Genomic DNA, 18,337 nt, shown 5'->3' with positions numbered 1-18,337 from the left:
GGCATACCTCATCAACAAGGGTACCTGCATAATGAACATTTGTATACCTAACCCTGAATTGTACCCTACATCTTTAAAATAAAATAAAATAAAATAAAGACTACCCCCTAATTTGGGAGAGCCAATGAATTCCCTTCATTTTTTAAGAGGGTATGAGCTGGATTTTCTAAAATTTGCAACCAAAAACATTCAAAATATTACATCAATTTACTTACCACCAGATTATAAACTCGGACAGTTTTATCTGCTGAACAAGTATACAGTAAGTTCCCAAATATTTGAATTGCATTCACTGCAGCTTGGTGCCCCTCAAAGCTTCCTTCTGTGGGCTCATCATCATCCCCTGGCTCTGAAGAGATTTCTAGAAAACAAGAATTAGTTTCAGAGACATGGCTGCTAGAGTCTGAAAAGCTACTCAAAAATCAAAACCATTACAAAATACAGTGATCCCTAAATTAATCCAAAAGAAGATCTCCTTAAAGCCTAGTTCCCCTAGAATACTACAAGTTTCATTAGACATCTTCACTATGAAGATTCCATAATAAGAGATGCCAGGGAAGACCTTTCACTTAAGAAAGACAGATATTAGCCGGGTGTGGTGGCTCATGCCTATAATCCCAGCACTTTGGGAGGCCAAGGCGAGAGGATTGCCTGAGCCCAGGGGTTCAAAACCAACTTGGGCAACTTGGCGAGATCTCATCTCTACAATAAATAAAAAAATTAGCCAGGTGTGGTGGCACGCGCCTGTAGTTCCAGCTACTTGGAAGGCTGAGGTGGAGGATCACCTGAGCCCAGCAGGTTAAGACTGCAGTGGCTGTGAGCATGCCGTTGCACTCTAGCCTAGGCAACAGAGTGAAACCCCAACGAAAAACAAAAACAAACACAAATAAGAACAACAAAAAAGCAAAAGACAGATACTTACATAGTGATACTTGGAAGGTACCCAGGTATCTCTCCTACACCCTTTCCCCTGCTCCTAAACAGTTACTTCTTTGAGTAAGGTATTATTATTTAAGCAGTTCCTTCTCAAGGCAACAATTATTGAAGCCAATGAAATCTTAATACTATTAGTTAAACAGATAAGGGAGCCAAATAAGAGAGATGAGAGTAAAAAACTGAAAGATCTGGATTTGAGGTTTTAGGAATATCACAACCCAAGGCAATCCTCTTGGTGATAAACTGCCCCCCTCCTATTCTATAAACATATTTTAATAGATTTAAACCCTGGCTCTAATATTTGTAAGGCTCTTTTTCTGTGGTTAATTTAAATAAAATGGAACAACAAATACCTGAAGAGATCTTTGACCCTTTTATGGAAGAGATCACAGTCTGAGTTTCTGCTACACTGCAAAATAAAAGCAAAAGCGTGTGAATACGGCAGGCAGCAAAACTAAGTTTCCTGACTCAAAGGATTTTTCTAAACAAAGGGCAAAGTAGCAATGATATAAGAGATTAGTTTTTACACCTGAAATTTCTATATTAAGGGAAATAAAAGCAGAGTAATTACAACACAGTCAGAAGTGAAAGGAGAAAATCTCCACTGTCAAAGTTTGATTCTTTCATATCCCTAATGCCTACTGCTTTCACATAAATTTTGACTTTTAAATAAATTCTGATTCATAACTAAAAGTTCTATTTAAAAAAAAAGAGCCAGGCTCGGTGGCTCAGCCTGTAATCCCACGCCTTTGGGAGGCTGAGGTGAGTGGATTGCCTGAGCCCATGGGTTCGAGACCCGCCTGGGCAGCGAGACCTCATCTCTACAATAAATCAAAAAATCAGCCGGATGTGGTAGCACATGCCTGTAGGCTACTCGGAAGGCTGAGGCGGAAAGATCACTGGAGCCCAGCAGGCAAGGCTGAGGTGGCCGGGAACAGCCACTGCACTCCAGTCTGGGCAACCGAGTGAGGCTTCACTCAAAAAAAAAAAAAAGCCAGGCTTGGTGGCTCAGTCTGTAATCCCAGCACTTTGGGAGGCGAAGGCGAGTGGACTGCCTGAGCCTGCAGGTTCAAGACCCACTGGGGCAACTTGGCAAGACTCATCTACAACAATTAACCAGGCATGGTAGCACATGCCTATAGTTCTGGCTACTTGGAAGACTGAGGTGAAAGGGTTGCCGGAGCCCAGCAGGTCGAGGCTGTGGTGGCCTTAGGCATGCCACTGCACTTCAGCCTGGGAAACAGAGTGAGACTCCAACTCAAAAAAAAAAAGGACTGGGCTTAGTGACTCAGCCTGTAATCCCAGCACTTTGGGAGGCCAAGGCAAGAGGATTGCCTAAGCCCATGGATTCGAGGCCAGCTCAGGCAACTTGGCAAGACCACGTCTCAACAATTAAAACTAAAAAAATTACCTGGGCGTGGTAGCGCATGCCTGTAGTTCTGGCTACTTGGAAGGCTGAGGTGGAAGGATTGCCAGAGTCCAGCAGGTTGATGCTGGGGTGGCCGTGAGTGTGCCACTGCACTCTAGCCTGGGCAACAGAGTGAGACTTCAACTCAGGAAAAAAAAAGGTTGATGGAAGTGATTTGGACTGGGCCAATACAATATCCTTACCTTACAGGGATGCCATCTTTATAGCGAGTACCAATCTCACTGGTAGAGCTAACTTCATCACAACCAGAACGAGAAGTTTCTAATGGGCTTTGTGCTGTACAGTTCCAAATATCTTTTTTAGATGGACTGTCTGGTTTCTCTTCTCCAGATTCTGAAGACTCAATGGCTACTACTTCTAACTGAGGATTAGGAAGTTCTAGGACTTCCAGAGACGAGTCACTTTCTGGCTCATCTCTGACACACTCCTGCTCCCGACCAATTCTGCTATCTTCCCAAGTAGAGGTTGTTACTTTCCCCCCTTTAATTAACTTTCCAGTTTTTACTTTCCTTACAGGTTTAGCAGTAAATATATCCTGTTCAGTGTCACTATTCTCAGGGACATGGGCAGCCCGAAGAGTTTTTTTCTTCCGAAGTTTCTTCTTTTTCTTGTTTCCCCTAGTTTCAGCTGATGTCAGAGTGGATTCTGCCTGTTGCTCAGGCTGGTCAGCTGGAGAGTGGGGTTCCTTCTCCAAGGGGGTTTCTGAAGCAAAAGACAATCTTAGAAAAGAACTGGTGCAGGCTTCAGACCCACTGTTGCCTTTGGTTGGCTCTTCACCTTCTTTACTTATGCTAGGAAGGCCAGTTGTTTGGGAAGAGGGAGAATTTTCTCTGTTTCTGGTATTTCCTTGCTCCACAGAAAACTTCAGTTCTTGGCTAGGCTCATGGAAACTTCCTGTTAGCTCTGGTAAGGACAATGTAGCAGTGATGGCTGGATAAACTGGACAACTATCACTGATCTCTCCTGAATTAAGAAGAAAAAAACTATTGCATCTTTGTGTTTGCTGTTATAATCACAAATTGTAAATTATTACTGACTGAATCTCTATGAAATGTTTCAGTGATATGTTCATAAAACCATGAATGTTATAGCTATTATCCCACCCCCTCAGTTTCCTATAACCTATACACACATTCCTGTTCCAACACTTACTACCCTTTGTCTTGCATTAATCTCACCAATAATGTGCATATCTTATGCCCTACAAAAACTCCTTGAGTGCAGGGATTGTTTCTATCAATCTTTTTTCTTGTTTTGAATGTCCACATATTTAATACTATGATGTATTCTTAGCAGACACCTAAATACCTACTTAGCGAAAGTGCTTTCATCTTTATTTCTTAGATGTTTTCATTATACATCTTACCCATACCCATCCGATTTAGCTACATACTAGTAGTTAAAAAGTCAGCTGACTTAAAAATATTCATTTCCTTTGACTTAATTATTCCCCGTCTAGGAATTAAAACGGATGAAATAATCATAGATGTACTCAAAGACATATATAATGTAGTATTATACGGAATATGAAAAAAAGTAGGAAAACAAAATATCAAAGAAAGATTTAATATACTACATACGTTATTTTATATCCAGATTATGCAACTATTCGATATCATGGAACTAGTAATATAAAATGCTCTAGATAGATTCAGGCTGTAATACACTATGATTTCTGCACTGTACAAAGCCTATATGTAAACACATACACGCACACACACACACACACACACACACTTATGAGTTAAGAATGAAAACAACAAATTTACATTTTTATGGTTTTTTTCCAATCAGAAAAAAATCTAATAAAATCTATTTTTTAAACAATTAGCTTAAAAAGTCATATTCTTTGATACTTTTTGAAAGCCTGAATGCTATTCACATAAAAGTAGCTTAGAGGCTGGACTCAGTGGCTCAGCCTGTAATCCCAGCACTTTGGGAGGCCAAGGCGAGTGGACTGCCTGAGCCCACAGGTTCGAGACCCACCTGGGCAACTTAGCAAGACCTCATCTCTACAATAAACAAAAAATTAGCCAGGTGTGGTAGCACAAGCCTATAGTTCCAGCTACTTGGAAGGCTGAGATGGAAGGATCACCGGAGCCCAGCAGGTCGAGGCTGCGGTGGCCGGGAGCATGCCACTGCACTCCAGCCTGGGTGACAGAGTGAGACTCCAACTCAAAAAAAAAAAAAAAAAAGTAGCTTAGAATTCAATATGAAAGATAATATACATTTGATACTGAAATCTAGATTAATATCACAACAGGGTACTTGTGGCAAAATCTAGGGTAATTCTTCAGACATTTTGTTTTTGCTCAAGAAACCACACAATCTAGTTTATTCTACTTAACTTTCAATATGGCACCACTGTGGTTATACAAACGGTGGCTGTGCAAACAGGATTTTAAATAGCTTAGAGGTTGTTCCCAAATGCTAGCCAGGTGAGTATTATTTTTTGAAAAGAATAAAGCCATGGCTGTTTCTCAAGACCACCCAAGTTCCCAGAGCTCTCTGCCGTCCATGATGGTCACCTACCTCTCACTTATATTAATCTTGGTTTGTATTCGAGATGATAAAAACAATGAAGAACTGCTGGACGCAGTGGCTCACGCCTGTAATCCCAGCACTTTAGGATGCAGAGGCGAGGAGATTGCCTGAGTCTAGGGGTTTGAGACCCACCTGAGCAGCTTGGCAAGACCTCGTCTCTACACTAAATCAAAAAATTAGCCGGGTGTGGTTGTGCATGCCTGTAGTTCCAGTCACTTGGAAGGCTAAAGAGGAAGGATCACCTGGGTCCAGCAGTTCAAGGCTGCAGTGGCTATAGGTATGCCACTGCACTCTAGCCTGGGCGACAGAATGAGACTTTGACTCAAAAAAAACAAAAAACAAAAAAACAGTTATGTGCTAAGAAATTCAGAGGATATGTCTTAGCTAGAAAATTGGCTGAATAACTTCAACCCTATTTATGCCACAAAGCCAAAGAAATTCTACACCTACCCTAATAAATAAATGCTTTGGGTGTTAATACAAAGTCAACTCAGTAACCCTAGATTAGAGAAAAGTTTTTGATATTTAAATTACATTATCTGAAATATTTAAAAATAATCCTCCTGTATGAAGACAATTTCAATGAAAAAAACTGTAATAACTTTAGTTTAATGAGCAAGTATGGCTTTACATCACTTATAAAACTGCCCTAGTCCCACTACAGGGATGCCCTCAATCCAGAGAAAAGCTTACATACTATTAGCTTGCAGCAATTCCTTGGACACACTGCAAGCAGAGCCTTGTGATACAGCATTCACATTCTCATCTTGTTCAGGAGACATGGGCTCTTGTTTAATCTGAACCGATGAGTCTGGAGCAGGGACACTGCCATGGGCTTGAAAAGCAGAAGATGCAGTTACTTGGAGAGAGGCTCCAGTAGATGATGGAGACATATGAGAAGATGGAGGCTCCAGAAAAAATGGGACAAAGGGAGTAGGCAGCAGTGTGGCATCAACAGATGTTTGAGATCTACTGTTCCTTCGTTCTCGTGTGAGGCTACAGGGAACCTGGTCTTGGTGCTCAGAAGGTTCATATGTTTCTAGAATGGAAAACATACATATAAATGCAAAAATGTTATCTGAAAAGTCACTTGTTTCTGAGCCAATTTGTATTTTTGAAGATTAGAAGCTAACTTTTTTTTTTTTTAGAGATCAAGTCTCACCTGCCCAGGCGGGTCTCGAACCTGCGGGCTCAGGCAATCTGCTCACCTCAGCCTCCCAAAGGCGTGGTATTACAGGCTGAGCCACCAAGCCTGTCTAGAAGCTAACTTTAAATTAATGAGTATGAGCTGGGCTCGGTGGCTCAGCCTGTAATCCCGCACCTTGGGAAGCTGAGGTGAGTAAATTGCCTGAGCCCGTGGGTTCGAGATCCGCCTGGGCAACTTGATGAGACCTCATCTCTACAATAAATCAAAAAATTAGCCGGACATGGTAGTGTACGTCTGCAGTTCCAGCAACTTGGAAGGCTGAGGTGGAAGGATCACTGGAGCCCAGCAGGGCAAGGCTGCAGTGGCCGGGAGTGACCACTGCACTCCAGTCTGGGCGACAGAGTGAGACTCCAACACACACACACACACAAAAGTTAATAAGTATGTTAATATAGTCCCTCATAATTTTTCAAAATAAAATGTCATATAACCTATACAACCTAAGGGTACAGACAGAAGAGGCATCAAAATTGCAATTTTTCAAATTTTAAGTGACTTATCCAAAGTTTATATAGATTACTAATGGAACAGCCAAGATTTGAACCCAGGTCTTCTGATTCTTAACCCAAAGCTCTTCCATAACATACTGCCTCCATTGCTAAATATTTGTGGGATGTACAGTCTATAGACCTTTTTATAGAAAGATGAAACCAAGAAGATAGGACAGAAATCATATGACCTTTTCATAACTACTTTTCATTCCCCTCTAAAAGAACAAAAAAATAAGAAGCTATAGGGGCACAACCCATCAGATGCCCTCTAAATACCTTGTAATCCCTGTAGAATCTGTATTCGATGGGTCCTCAGTGCACTCATCTCCATGGTTATCTAAAAATAAAGTACTTTATTATGCATTTTGACATCCAATTTTTAGGTTTCCCCAGGTCACCTTGCTTTATGTCCTGACTGAAAATCAGAGTGCCTTGACTGCTTTGTGACCCTGCCAGCAGCAGGTTTTCCCTAGCAGGCTTAAATCCAAACTGGGGTCTTGAACATACCTGGGCACTGATAAAGGTATCGAGGTTGTTGTCCAAGACACTGAAAGAAACTGGTCCCATTCCTGAGTCAAATTCCTTAAACCCTCATATAAACTCCATATCCTCCTAGTTGTGGATATACCTAGGTAGAACACCCCAAACTCCTTAAGCCCTCATAAATTCCATACCCCCTGGCTGTGGGCATACTTAAGTAGAACATCCCTTTCTTGTTGTCCATCATGAGGATTGCAGCAGTCTACTCTCTAAGTAAGCTTCCCTAACAAATCCTTTGAAGTTGATCACCCTGGCAATGACAGCTTCTTTCCTCAGAATCCCAACCAGCCCAATCTAGGGATGGTTTGGGTCACTCTCTTATGGGAACTCCCCTGCCACCATTTTTGGGGTAACTTCAGCTACGGGTTTGGTGGGATGAAACACAACTTCAGAGATGATATATTTGCATGAAACCTTCCATACACTGTTACCTGCTGTTTGAGCATGAGTAGCCTCTGAACTTCAACATAGGCTGTCTGAAGTGCTGTACGGGCTTGCAGAAGATTGTTATCCATGCACTGCAGTGATTTACTTAGTTCTTCCTCCCTTAAAGATATATTCAGCAGCTGGTCAACCTGAGAACGTTCTGCCAAAAGAAACCATAAGGTTCTGTTTAATACTGGAGACATCCCTTTAATAACACTGCTTCTTCTCAGAAAATTGAACTACACCAATTATTTAGGATAAGCCTTTATTTTCTCCTCAATAGATAACTGGAGACTCATCAAATCTAACAAAACATATAGTCAAGCCCAATGGTATCAAAGCTAGAAACCAAAAGTGAGACTTGGTAAGATGGTGGCATCTCAGGTTCAAGTATATCATCACATCATACTGTCTCACCTAGTCACCATTTTCTACCACTACCTTTCCAGATGAAATCTCTGTCCCACGCAAATCAACTGTTCTAGGCTTCATTTCCATTCTTCTGTTATCTACCACCCTCTTATCCAGGGCTTTTGCTTAAATTGGACCCCAGACCTACCGCTGGCACTCTCCTCCCAACCCATATATTTCTAGTCTGTTAGTTAACTTAAAATAGTTCTCTTTATTAGAGAAGGCTTCCTGAAGAAAATACAGCTTTGAAATAGTACATTTAACTTACTTTAAATAAAATGTCCTGTGATATATATTTATCATTGTCATGTTTCTCTCTCTCCCATTCAATATGCTAACACCTCTCCCCTAAACTCCAGACCTACATACCCAACTATCAACTATAATATCTCTAGCTAGGTGTCTCAAAGGATCCATAAGGGAACTCATTATCCTTTCTCTAGTCTCAGCCCACTCCTCTCTACAAATGATACTATCATCTATCTGACTGCCCCAGTAAGAAATGTGGGTTATCCTTGACTCCTCCCTTATCCATCACATCCACTCACCCAAGGCTTATCCAATCACTTCCGGGATTAGCCTTTATACTGGAACTGAGTTACAGTCAATGAAAAGCAAGAGTCATAGAAATATATCAGTGAGGGAGCAATGCTAATAACTTCTCTCCTTAATTCATTTTAGAAAAGTGGGAGAAAACCAGGGGGGGGGCAACTAAGATGCCTCAAAAACAGAAAGTGACAGAAGACAGAAATGGCTATAAAGGACCAAGAAGGACTTTTTTTTTTTTTTTAAATTGGAGTCTCACTCTGTGGCCCAGGCTGGAGTGCAGTGTCACACTCACGACCACCCCAGTGTTGACCTGCTGAGCTCCAGTGATCCTTCTACCTCAGCCTTTCAAGTAGCTGTAACTATAGGCATGTGCTACCAGGCCTGGCTAATTTTTGATTTATTGTAGAGATGAGATCTCACCAAGTTGCCTGGGCTGGTCTCGAACCTGTGGGCTCAGACAATGCACTCACCTCAGCCTCTCAAATTGCTGGGATTACAGGCTGCGCCACCGAGTCCGGCCAAGAACAACATTTTTACTAAATGGTCTATTCCTTTTCATCCCAGTGAAAAGTCTCAATGAAACTTTCTGGCTTTATATTGTCCAAGATATATATTAATTTTAACTTACAAATCTATGTGGCATCGTATATTTCTTCTATAGATATAACTGGATATAGTAGGAAATCAAACTTTTCTCTGCCCTTAAGTAAGATAACAATAATGTGAAAAAAAGAAAAAAGAAATGGACAATCAGTGTTCGATAACCAACAAGTTATGGGTTATAAAAAGGCTAAGTTGCTATAGGCAAAATATTTTGCACGATACCTTTCTTTCCTTTAATTTTCCTTCTTTTATTTTTTCTCTCAAGACTTGGGAGTTCAGGAGAAGATCCATCCTAAAGGAATAAAGAAAAGTGAAGAACATTAAATAGGTAAAGGCCATTAACCAAGAGGGAAAAATGATGTATTCTAAGATCATCTTACACCATTCTTTACTATTGCTACCATCTAAAAAGATTGTAGGACTCTTGTGCACCAATGGTACAAATTCAAATTTCAGTTGAATGGAGGTATCCAATAAAAAAGAGATAAAAAAGAATCCAAGGGCAAGTACCTTCCTAGCATTCTAGAGGTTGCTGGTAAAGCCCATGGAGTATCACCTATCAGGTACAATGTGGACAGGTGGGGGTGGTGGATACACTTAAAGCCCAGATGTCTTTGCCACTATACAATGCACCCATGTAACCAAAAACTATATGTATCCCTAAAAGTTAGTGAAATAAAAAGGAAAAAAAAAAAGCCCATGGAGTTTAGGCAAAGCATTCCACTTTCATAAAGTAAGGCACAGGTAGACCAGTAATATATACATGTTATTTCATCTTGGCATGGTTTTTACCTTAAATTGCAGCAAGAAAACTTTGCAATGAAAAGTTAAATAGTCTATGAGACAAGCTCCAAGATATCAACTTTGTCAAAGGACAAACCCTTAGCTTAAAGTATATTTCAAATCATCCAAGAATGTCAACTTCATAATATTTAGTTCCAAGGAGCAGAGTTGGAATTTAAAGCAGGCCTAAAGCCCATGCCCTTAACTATTCTGTTTATTTTCTCAGTATTAAAGGAAAGAAGCCAGCTACAGTGGCACATGCCTACAGCCCCAGCTACTTGGGAGGCTAAGGCAGGAGGATCACTTGAACCCAGGAGTCTGAGACCAGCCTAGGCAATATAGCAAGACCCCATCTGTAATATAAATTGTAAAATAAACTAATAAATAAATAAAAGAGCCCATTTTGTCACAGTGCCAGATTCCAGACTATACCAACACAAGCAATTCTTTCTTTTCAGAAAGGGATTCTGAGAGAGTTAAGCAATATTAACAACAGAAATGCCAGAAAAGCACAAGTGGTGTGAGTGAAATAAAAGATTCTTAAAAGGTCAGGCTGGGTAACTGAAGGACAAAAGAGTTACACAGACTAAAAATATTTCTAGACTGTGTTCATATATGTTTACTCTAATAGTATTAAAACTACCTTAGTGTTAAGCCTAGCACTTCTGAATCCAACAATCAATCATACAGTCCCCATAAATGCAACAGTAGAATGCCTTTTTTCGGTAGCCATACAGAATACATCTATGAAAACAGATTAAAGCAGGGTTCCATGGCTCAGCCTGTAATCCCGCGCCTTTGGGAGGCTGAGGTGAGTGGATTGCCAGGGCCTGCGGGTTCGAGACCCGCCTGGGCAACTTGGCGAGACCTCATCTCTACAATAAATCAAAAATTAGCCGGGCGTGGTAGCGTCCACTTGTAGTTCCAGCTACTTGGAAGGCTGAAGTGAAAAGATCACCAGAGGCCAGCAGGTCGAGGCTGCGGTGGCCGGGAGCGGCCACTGCACGCCAGTCTGGGTGACAGAGTGAAACTCCAACTCAAAAAAAAAATTAAAAAAAGAAAACAGATTAAGTTACAGCTGAAGATGTGATTTATTCTTGGTCAGATGATATAAAGAATCATTGGCTTGGAGACTAGTTTTAGAGATGACTTCATATTTTCCTGGTACTGTACATTCATATTAAATTACATCTAATTTAGTAGAATTACTCAGTGAAAGAAATCAGTAGGGTGAAAGTATCTCACAATTCTTCTGTTCCAGAGTTGAGAGAACCACAATCCCAGATATCCAAGAAAAATCAAACAGTTAAACCTTTCTTATAAACCGGGCTTGGTGGCTCAGCCTGTAATCATCCAAGAATGTCAACTTCATAATATTTAGTTCCAAGGAGCAGAGTTGGAATTTAAAGCTTTGGGAGGCTTTGGGAGGCTGAGGTGAGTGGATTTCCTGAGCCCGTGTGTTCGAGACCCGCCTGGGCAACTTGGCGACACCTCATCTCTACAATAAAATAAAAAAAAACGACAGGCGCAGGCGTGGTAGCGCGCGCCTATAGTTCCAGCTACTTGGAAGGCTGAGGCGGAAGGATCGCCAGAGCCCAGCAGGTCGAGGCTGCGGTAACCGGGAGCGGCCACTGCACTCCAGTCTGGGCGCCAGAGTGAGACTCAACTCAAAAAACAAAAAAAACAAAAAAAACCCTTTCTTATAAAGAACCAAGTTACCAAATGAGATCTACAAAAAGTACAGGGAATCATACTCACTCCAGTGGCTCTTCGTTTCTTTCTAATACTCTGGCCATCATTTTGCTCAGCACCAGAAGTACAGCTACTATCTGTGGCTGCATCAGCTAAACTGGAGATAGCAAGGGCTGAGGATGCATTTGATGACAAAGAGTTTCCTTCTCCATTACTCTCCTGGGTGTTCTGATTCTCTGAAGGTGGTGAAGACCTCTCCTGGTTGTTCAGATCTTTTGAAGAATGCACCAAAGGTATTATGCGGTCAGAGGGTAATTGTGCACTATGTCGCCTTTGAGTAGCAACATTTTCAGCCCTTTCACCTGTTCTGAGGGAGGCCGCCAGCGGCGTCACTTCCTGTTTAAGATGCGTGGTTGTTTTTTGACTCTGTGCAGCCCTCAACGAGTTAGTAGGTGAAACCATCTGCTGGGGCTCATTTTCTTTGCCTGTACCTTCCTCACTGAAGAAGCTATACACAGAAGGAGCCCTGTCCATGATCACACTGCTCTCAGAAAGGCTTCGCTTTCTTGCCAACCCAGGGGATGAAGAAATGGGAACACTTTCCCACTGGAATCCTTCTAGACTGGACAGATTAGGTTCCCCTTCCAAATCCAAGACCTCTTGTTCATTTTGAACCAGAGGCACCATTTCTATGCCAAACCTTAGGAAAGAAAGAAAAAACAAAAACAAAAATCAGACACGATTGAAGGGACACCAACTTAATATGCCAAGTTCTGTTAAGCTGAGGTTACAAAAACGAGTAAGATGGTTTCTGCCCTCATGGAGCTCATAGTCCAATAAGCACTGCAGATAAAGAGTAAATATATTATGACATGACAAGTACTAGAATGGCAATTTGTATAAAGCTATAAGAATATATGTGAGGCCGGGCTTGGTGGCTCAGCCTGTAATCCCGCGCCTTTGGGAGGCTGAGGTGAGTGGATTGCCTGAGCCTGAGGGTTCGAGACCCACCTGGGCAACTTGGCAAGACCTCATCTCTACAATAAATCAAAAAATCAGCCGGGCGTGGTAGCGCGCGCCTGTAATTCCATTACTTGGAAGGCTGAGGCGGAAGGATCGCCGGAGCCCAGCAGGTCAAGGCTGCGGTGGCCGCAAGCGGCCACTGCACTCCAGTCTGGGCAACAGAGTGATACTCCAACTCAAAAAAAAAAAAAAATATATATATATATATATATATATATTTGTGGCCGGGCATAGTGGCTCACACCTGTAAACCCAGCACTTTGGGAGGTAGAGGCGAGAGAACTGCCTGAGCTCAGGGGTTTGAGACCAGCCCGAGTAACATGGCAAGGCCTCATCTCTACAGTAAAATCAAAACATTAGCTGTGCAAGGTGGTGCATGCCTATGGTTCCAGCTACTTGGAAAGCTGAGGCGGAAGGATCACCTGAGTCCAGCAGGTCAAGGCTGCAGTGGCCACGAGCATGCCACTGTACTCCAGTCTGGATGACAGAGTAAGACTCTGACTCAAAAAAAAAAAATAAAAGAATATATGTAAGGGAGAAAAAAAATGAGTTTTACTTCAAATGGAGCTCTAAATCTGCAAAAGTAAACACAACATATAACTTTAAAAGCAAACAAACCAAAAAAATTTTTATTGAGCATTTACAAGTGTCAGTTCTATGCTAAGAGCATCATACTTAAAATCCTAAGTACTGCTAACAAGGTGAAGGAAAGCAAAAGGGGCAACATAAATCCATTATCTCAACAAAGAAGTACCCCCAACACCTGGAGGGCTGTATATTATAATGCAGCAGAATTATGATTTTCAAGTACCAAGGCTATGTTGAATACTGCTTTACCATTCAGAGAAGTCTAGTACCTCCACATAAGATGAACGGCCAAAATATTACAAATGTGCTTAAGAGAACGTATTTTGTGATCATAAATATAATGCCCAGAGTATATAGAAAGATTCTAAGTAAAAGGTAATGAAAACAATTATACCTAAAAGCTGTACCACTCACACCAAAAGTAAAATCTATACAGACACAGATTTATAGACACACATTTTTATACTGTCACTTTCTAGGCCCTATAAACCAAAGTGATAGATTTCTGATTATTTTGTTCTATGTCCCCATCTTGTTTCTCAAGTAAGTGTGCTTCCATTTTAACCATATTCTCTGATAGAACATGCTTTATTCCATCTGTCAGAGTAGCAGTCACTGATATTAAATCAGACAATTTACAATGGACATTTTGGCAAACATTTAATTAAATGGAACAAGCAGAATTCTTTTGACTGGGTCAAAGGGTAACTTTAAAAGGAAGTGAGGAAAAAACAAAACAAAACAGATACTTAAAAGAGGCACACACACCTGGGTAAGCCTTTGCCTAGCTCTTGCTTTTTCTTGGTTACTTGCTGAATGACCTGTTCCCAGTTGACATTTCTCCGGGATGCATTTAGAATCTGTCGTAGGGTTGGCTTAAGCCCAGACTCCTTCTCTGTCTCACTCTTTCGATGACCACTAATATTGCGAATGCGACGAGCACTATTGAGGTTTGGCTCAGGAAGGTTTGCTCCAGTTTTGCTCTTCAAACTAATGTGTCGCGTTAGATCCCTCTGGAGTGAGGCAGGAAAGCCAAGCTTACTCAGTTCAGGCAGGAGAGGGCCTGAGGGCTGACTGATATCGCTTTTTTGAAGTTCTGCATCCAAGCTTGTACTCTCAAAGCCTTCTGCTTCATAAGATACATGAGATTTAACAGGGTCATCAACCTGTGCCCCTTCTAGAGAGGTTTTTAAGTCTAGCAATAACTCAGGGTTTGGACTGGCTACAGATGTCATTTGTAACTCAGACTCCTTCTGGTGAACTGTGGAATTACATGGGGAAGTGGATAGTTTTCTAGTAGTTTTCAGGATTTGATCATCGCCTTCTTTCTCATCAGTAGTATGAGTGCTGCAGGATAAAAATTCTGTGGTCGCAGAATCTAGGGTTCTCATTTTTGTTCCATGCTTTTCTGTGTCAGATATCTCTCCATCACTTTCATCTTCTAGTGCGTGTACTTGAAACTCAATTTTCAAAGATCCTTTTTCAGATTCTTCTACATTCCTACTTGCTTTTGCATGGTTCCTGGTCCTTTTAGAAGTGCTAAGAAGTGGATTTTGCAATGACTCTTGACACTGTAGCACCTCTCTGGCTTTTTGTAACGTGTCATTTAAATGATCATCAGATTCCTTTTGAGTGTCAAAAGAACTTTTACTCCCTTTTAAAACACGAGGACATGAACTACGCGATTTGCATCTGTAAGAAGAACTATGGTTATCTTCCATGGTAAGTTTTTTGAAGGTATCTGAGTGTTCACCAGGGAAAAAAGAATTGCTTTTTGTGTTTTTTGAGGAATTCTTTGAATCTTGCTTTTGCGGAAATGATTTTGTGGCTGGAATTGGAAGAAGTGGGGATTTCAATGACGGCATTTTATTTGAGTTATGGTCTTGTTCAGGTTTTCCTGTACTGGGGCAATTTCTCGCTCTCTCATAGAGAGCAGCACAGTCAGAAATGGCTTTGTGATGAAGAGATCCAGTATGTATTTCTTTTTGTGTTTTCAATGTTGGAGAATTATTTGTTTCATTAGTTTGGGGTTCTTGTGTTCCCAGAGTAATCAAGCTAAAATCAAAGAAAGGCTTATCTATCATTTCTGATTTGTTACCAGTGACTTCTTTCAATCCTAACTGTAAATCCAAAGTCTTCTGGGAAGGATAAGGAGTCCAACGACGGGGCTTTTCCCTTGTCACATTGCTATTCTTTCCATTAATTTTGGAAGCTGCAGTGTCAGTTGGTTTAGTGGTTTGGCTTTCCGGCTGCTCAAAATTGAAGTCAAGTAAGCCTTCTGAAGGAAATGTATCACTTATAAATCCTTCAGAAGGACCTCTATATGTGGCAACTGTACCAACTTTGTCATTTTCTTGCCTCTGCCAATTATATCTCTCTTGATTGTATTTGCTTGACTTATTAGATTTCTTGTTCCATAGCACAGTCATGTCTTCCATTTGACAGTTAGAATTTCTGTTTCTGCCTGGTTGAAACTTGTCTCCGGGGCCACTGTAATTCCAACTATTTGTACTACGTACACTGGATTTCCAGTTTCCGTTACTGTTGTTCATATGCCAACTGGAAAAGCCACCTGTTCCTTCAGAATGCCAACTGGGATTCCTTCCTGAACCATTATGATTCCAATCTACCGTTCCACTGTTTGAATGCCAACCACCTCCAGAATTACTATGGTTGTGAAACCAAGTTGAGGAGCCTCCTGCAACACCCTTATGCCACCCAGAACATCCTCTTGGCCCACCGCTTTTCCTCAAAGAATGTGGAAAGCTGTTTTTTCTAGTATTATTAAAGCCATCTTTTTCCCATTTCCAATCCCGCTGTGGAGGTCCACGATGATGCCATGTTGGCTGGCTGTAACTCTCTCTGTCTTGGTAAGGAATTCTGTCTTCTCGTCTCCACTGGGGTCGTCTCTCATCAGAGTTTGTTTCTTGGTTGCTATTGGAAGGTTCATCTTGTCTGGAAGGAAAACAGTTTTTCATTAGTGATTTAAAGGAATTCTCAATGCTTACTTTAAAGTCATAACCTGCCGGGTTTGGTAACTCAGCTTGTAATCCCAGTGCTTTGGGAGGCCGAGGCAAGTGGATTGCCTGAGCCCGCGGGTTCGAGACCCACCTGGGCAACTTGGCGAGACCTCATCTCTACAGTAAATCAAAAATTAGCCAGGCGTGGTAGCACGCGCCTATAGTTCCAGCTACTTGGAAGGCTGAGGTGGAAGGATCGCCGGAGCCCAGAAAGTCGAGGTTGCGGTGGCCGGGAGTGGCCACTGCACTCCAGTCTGGGTGACAGAGTGAGACTCCAACTCAAAAAATAAATAAATAAATAAATAAAGTTATAACCCACCCAACATCCCCTTTACTTTACTCCCCTGTTAGAGTATATAACAGAATCTATTTTTATTTCTAATTGCGGGTAATTTCACTTTTTTTTTCTTTTTTAAGAGACAGAATCTTGCTCTGTTGCCCAGGCTGAAGTGCAGCAGCATGATCATAGCTCACTGCAGCCTCGACTTCCCAGGCTCAAGCAATCCTCCTGCCTCAACCTCCCAAGTAGTTAAGACTACAGGCAGGAGCCACCACACCCAACTAATTTTTTAAATTTCATTTTTGTCAAGATGGGGTCTCACTATGTTGCCCAGGCTAGTCTCAAATTCCTGGCTTCAAGTAATCCTCCAGCCTTAGCCTCCCAAAGTGCTGGGATTATAGGTGTGAGCCACCTCGCCCAGTCTGCTTCCATATCTTTAAATGATATATACTCAAATTTTTAATTTCTCATGTTATTAACTTAAAAATTAAACAGCATCTTACTTCCCCAATCACCCAGAAATATTAAAAATTTGAAACATTTATATTTCCCTCCCTTTCTTGGTTCTGTTTTTCTTAACATGCTCTGGAATTTTGTCCCTCTCATTCAGTTATTATTTGTACATTATACAGATTTTTCAAAATAAGACCAATTATATTATATAGTTATGGTTAGTTAACAGAATTAATACAATTTTATGTTCAGCTGCCCTTAATACCATTCTTTTTCCAGTTGTAGGTCCTTTCTGAAAAAACCAGTTTCTTAACCTATTTTTAAAAGGTTATAGTTTGCATGGTTATTTTCATTAATAAACACTTTATAAAGCACCCATTAAATGACTGTGAGTGGTACAAAAACTTTTACATATAATTCCTACTCATGAAAGGCTCAGAATATAGCTAAGGAAATAAGTAAGCAGTAAAATAGCACATACCAAACAAGTAGTAGCCACTGTAAGTGCTATAAGGAGCTCCATGAGCTAGAAGTTTTTATAAAGAAGCTACAGCTGTTTGAACTATTCATGTTAGACAAGGAGTCCACAGAAATGTGAATAAATTTAAGAAAACATCATAGTAATAGATGCAAAAATCATTTTCTTCTACCAGCTGCCTATTGTGTGCATGGCATGGTGCTTAGTATGTATAGGTACTCAAAATACTGAGTAACACTTAAAATTTACTGAGTACCTACTAAGTGTCAAGTATTTAATGATAAGCATTTTATATAAATTATCTCATTTAATTTTCACAGGATCCCTGATATAAGAACTCAAGTATATAAAAAACATTTTTTTCACAATCCTGAGGCAAGTATTCTTATTATTCCTACTTCTTAGATGAGAAAACGAAGCTTAGAATAAGATAGCCAGAAAGTGGTAGAGCAGAGATTTAAACTTTGGCAGTCTGACTCCTGAGCCTATATTCCTAACTACTAAGCCTTGATATAATGAAAATCCCAAACTTTCTGAAGTTCCTGCATCAGAACTTGACTTACATCTTAAACTTTGTATTAACTTTAATTGGCTTCAAAAGCTTCTAATGTCTATAATATTTTAGATACAAATTGGAACGTATTCTTTTGTCATAAGAAGGAATTAAAAATTTACCTTTCACTCATGAATGAGAAACAAAAAAAAGTTAATTTACCTGAAAGTTCAAACATCCACTCACATTATAAATTACAACCATTTCTGGATGGGAGACCCTAAATCCCCAAGTAACAAGTGTTATTACATTCACTAGCAGTAATTCTTTTTTTTTTTTTTTTTTTTTGAGTTGGAGTCTCACTCTGTCGCCTAGACTGGAGTGCAGTGGC

At 40.7% G+C, this 18,337-nt stretch overlaps 1 protein-coding gene across 4 annotated transcripts in view; it reads right to left on the bottom strand.

Annotated features, from left to right (window-relative positions):
• ZNF106 (zinc finger protein 106) overlaps positions 1–18,337 on the bottom strand; it is a 58,395-nt gene that overhangs the window by 22,799 nt on the left and 17,259 nt on the right. For 3 of the 4 annotated variants that reach the window (XM_008059343.2, XM_008059351.2, XM_021712967.1), the window contains 9 exons: positions 13,991–16,177; positions 11,678–12,311; positions 9,359–9,428; positions 7,579–7,733; positions 6,884–6,944; positions 5,607–5,948; positions 2,548–3,328; positions 1,290–1,345; positions 216–361 (listed from right to left, as the gene is read on the bottom strand). In XM_008059343.2, coding sequence (XP_008057534.1) covers positions 216–361; positions 1,290–1,345; positions 2,548–3,328; positions 5,607–5,948; positions 6,884–6,944; positions 7,579–7,733; positions 9,359–9,428; positions 11,678–12,311; positions 13,991–16,177 — 4,432 coding nt within the window. The remainder of the gene's footprint in view (positions 1–215; positions 362–1,289; positions 1,346–2,547; positions 3,329–5,606; positions 5,949–6,883; positions 6,945–7,578; positions 7,734–9,358; positions 9,429–11,677; positions 12,312–13,990; positions 16,178–18,337) is intronic. The other variant, XM_021712970.1, reaches the window with a different exon arrangement.

This window comes from Carlito syrichta, unplaced genomic scaffold (genome assembly GCF_000164805.1).
Source record: "Carlito syrichta isolate Samal-C Ts95f unplaced genomic scaffold, Tarsius_syrichta-2.0.1 Scaffold91562, whole genome shotgun sequence".
NCBI lineage: Eukaryota > Metazoa > Chordata > Mammalia > Primates > Tarsiidae > Carlito > Carlito syrichta.
This window is presented reverse-complemented; position numbering and strand designations above follow the sequence as displayed.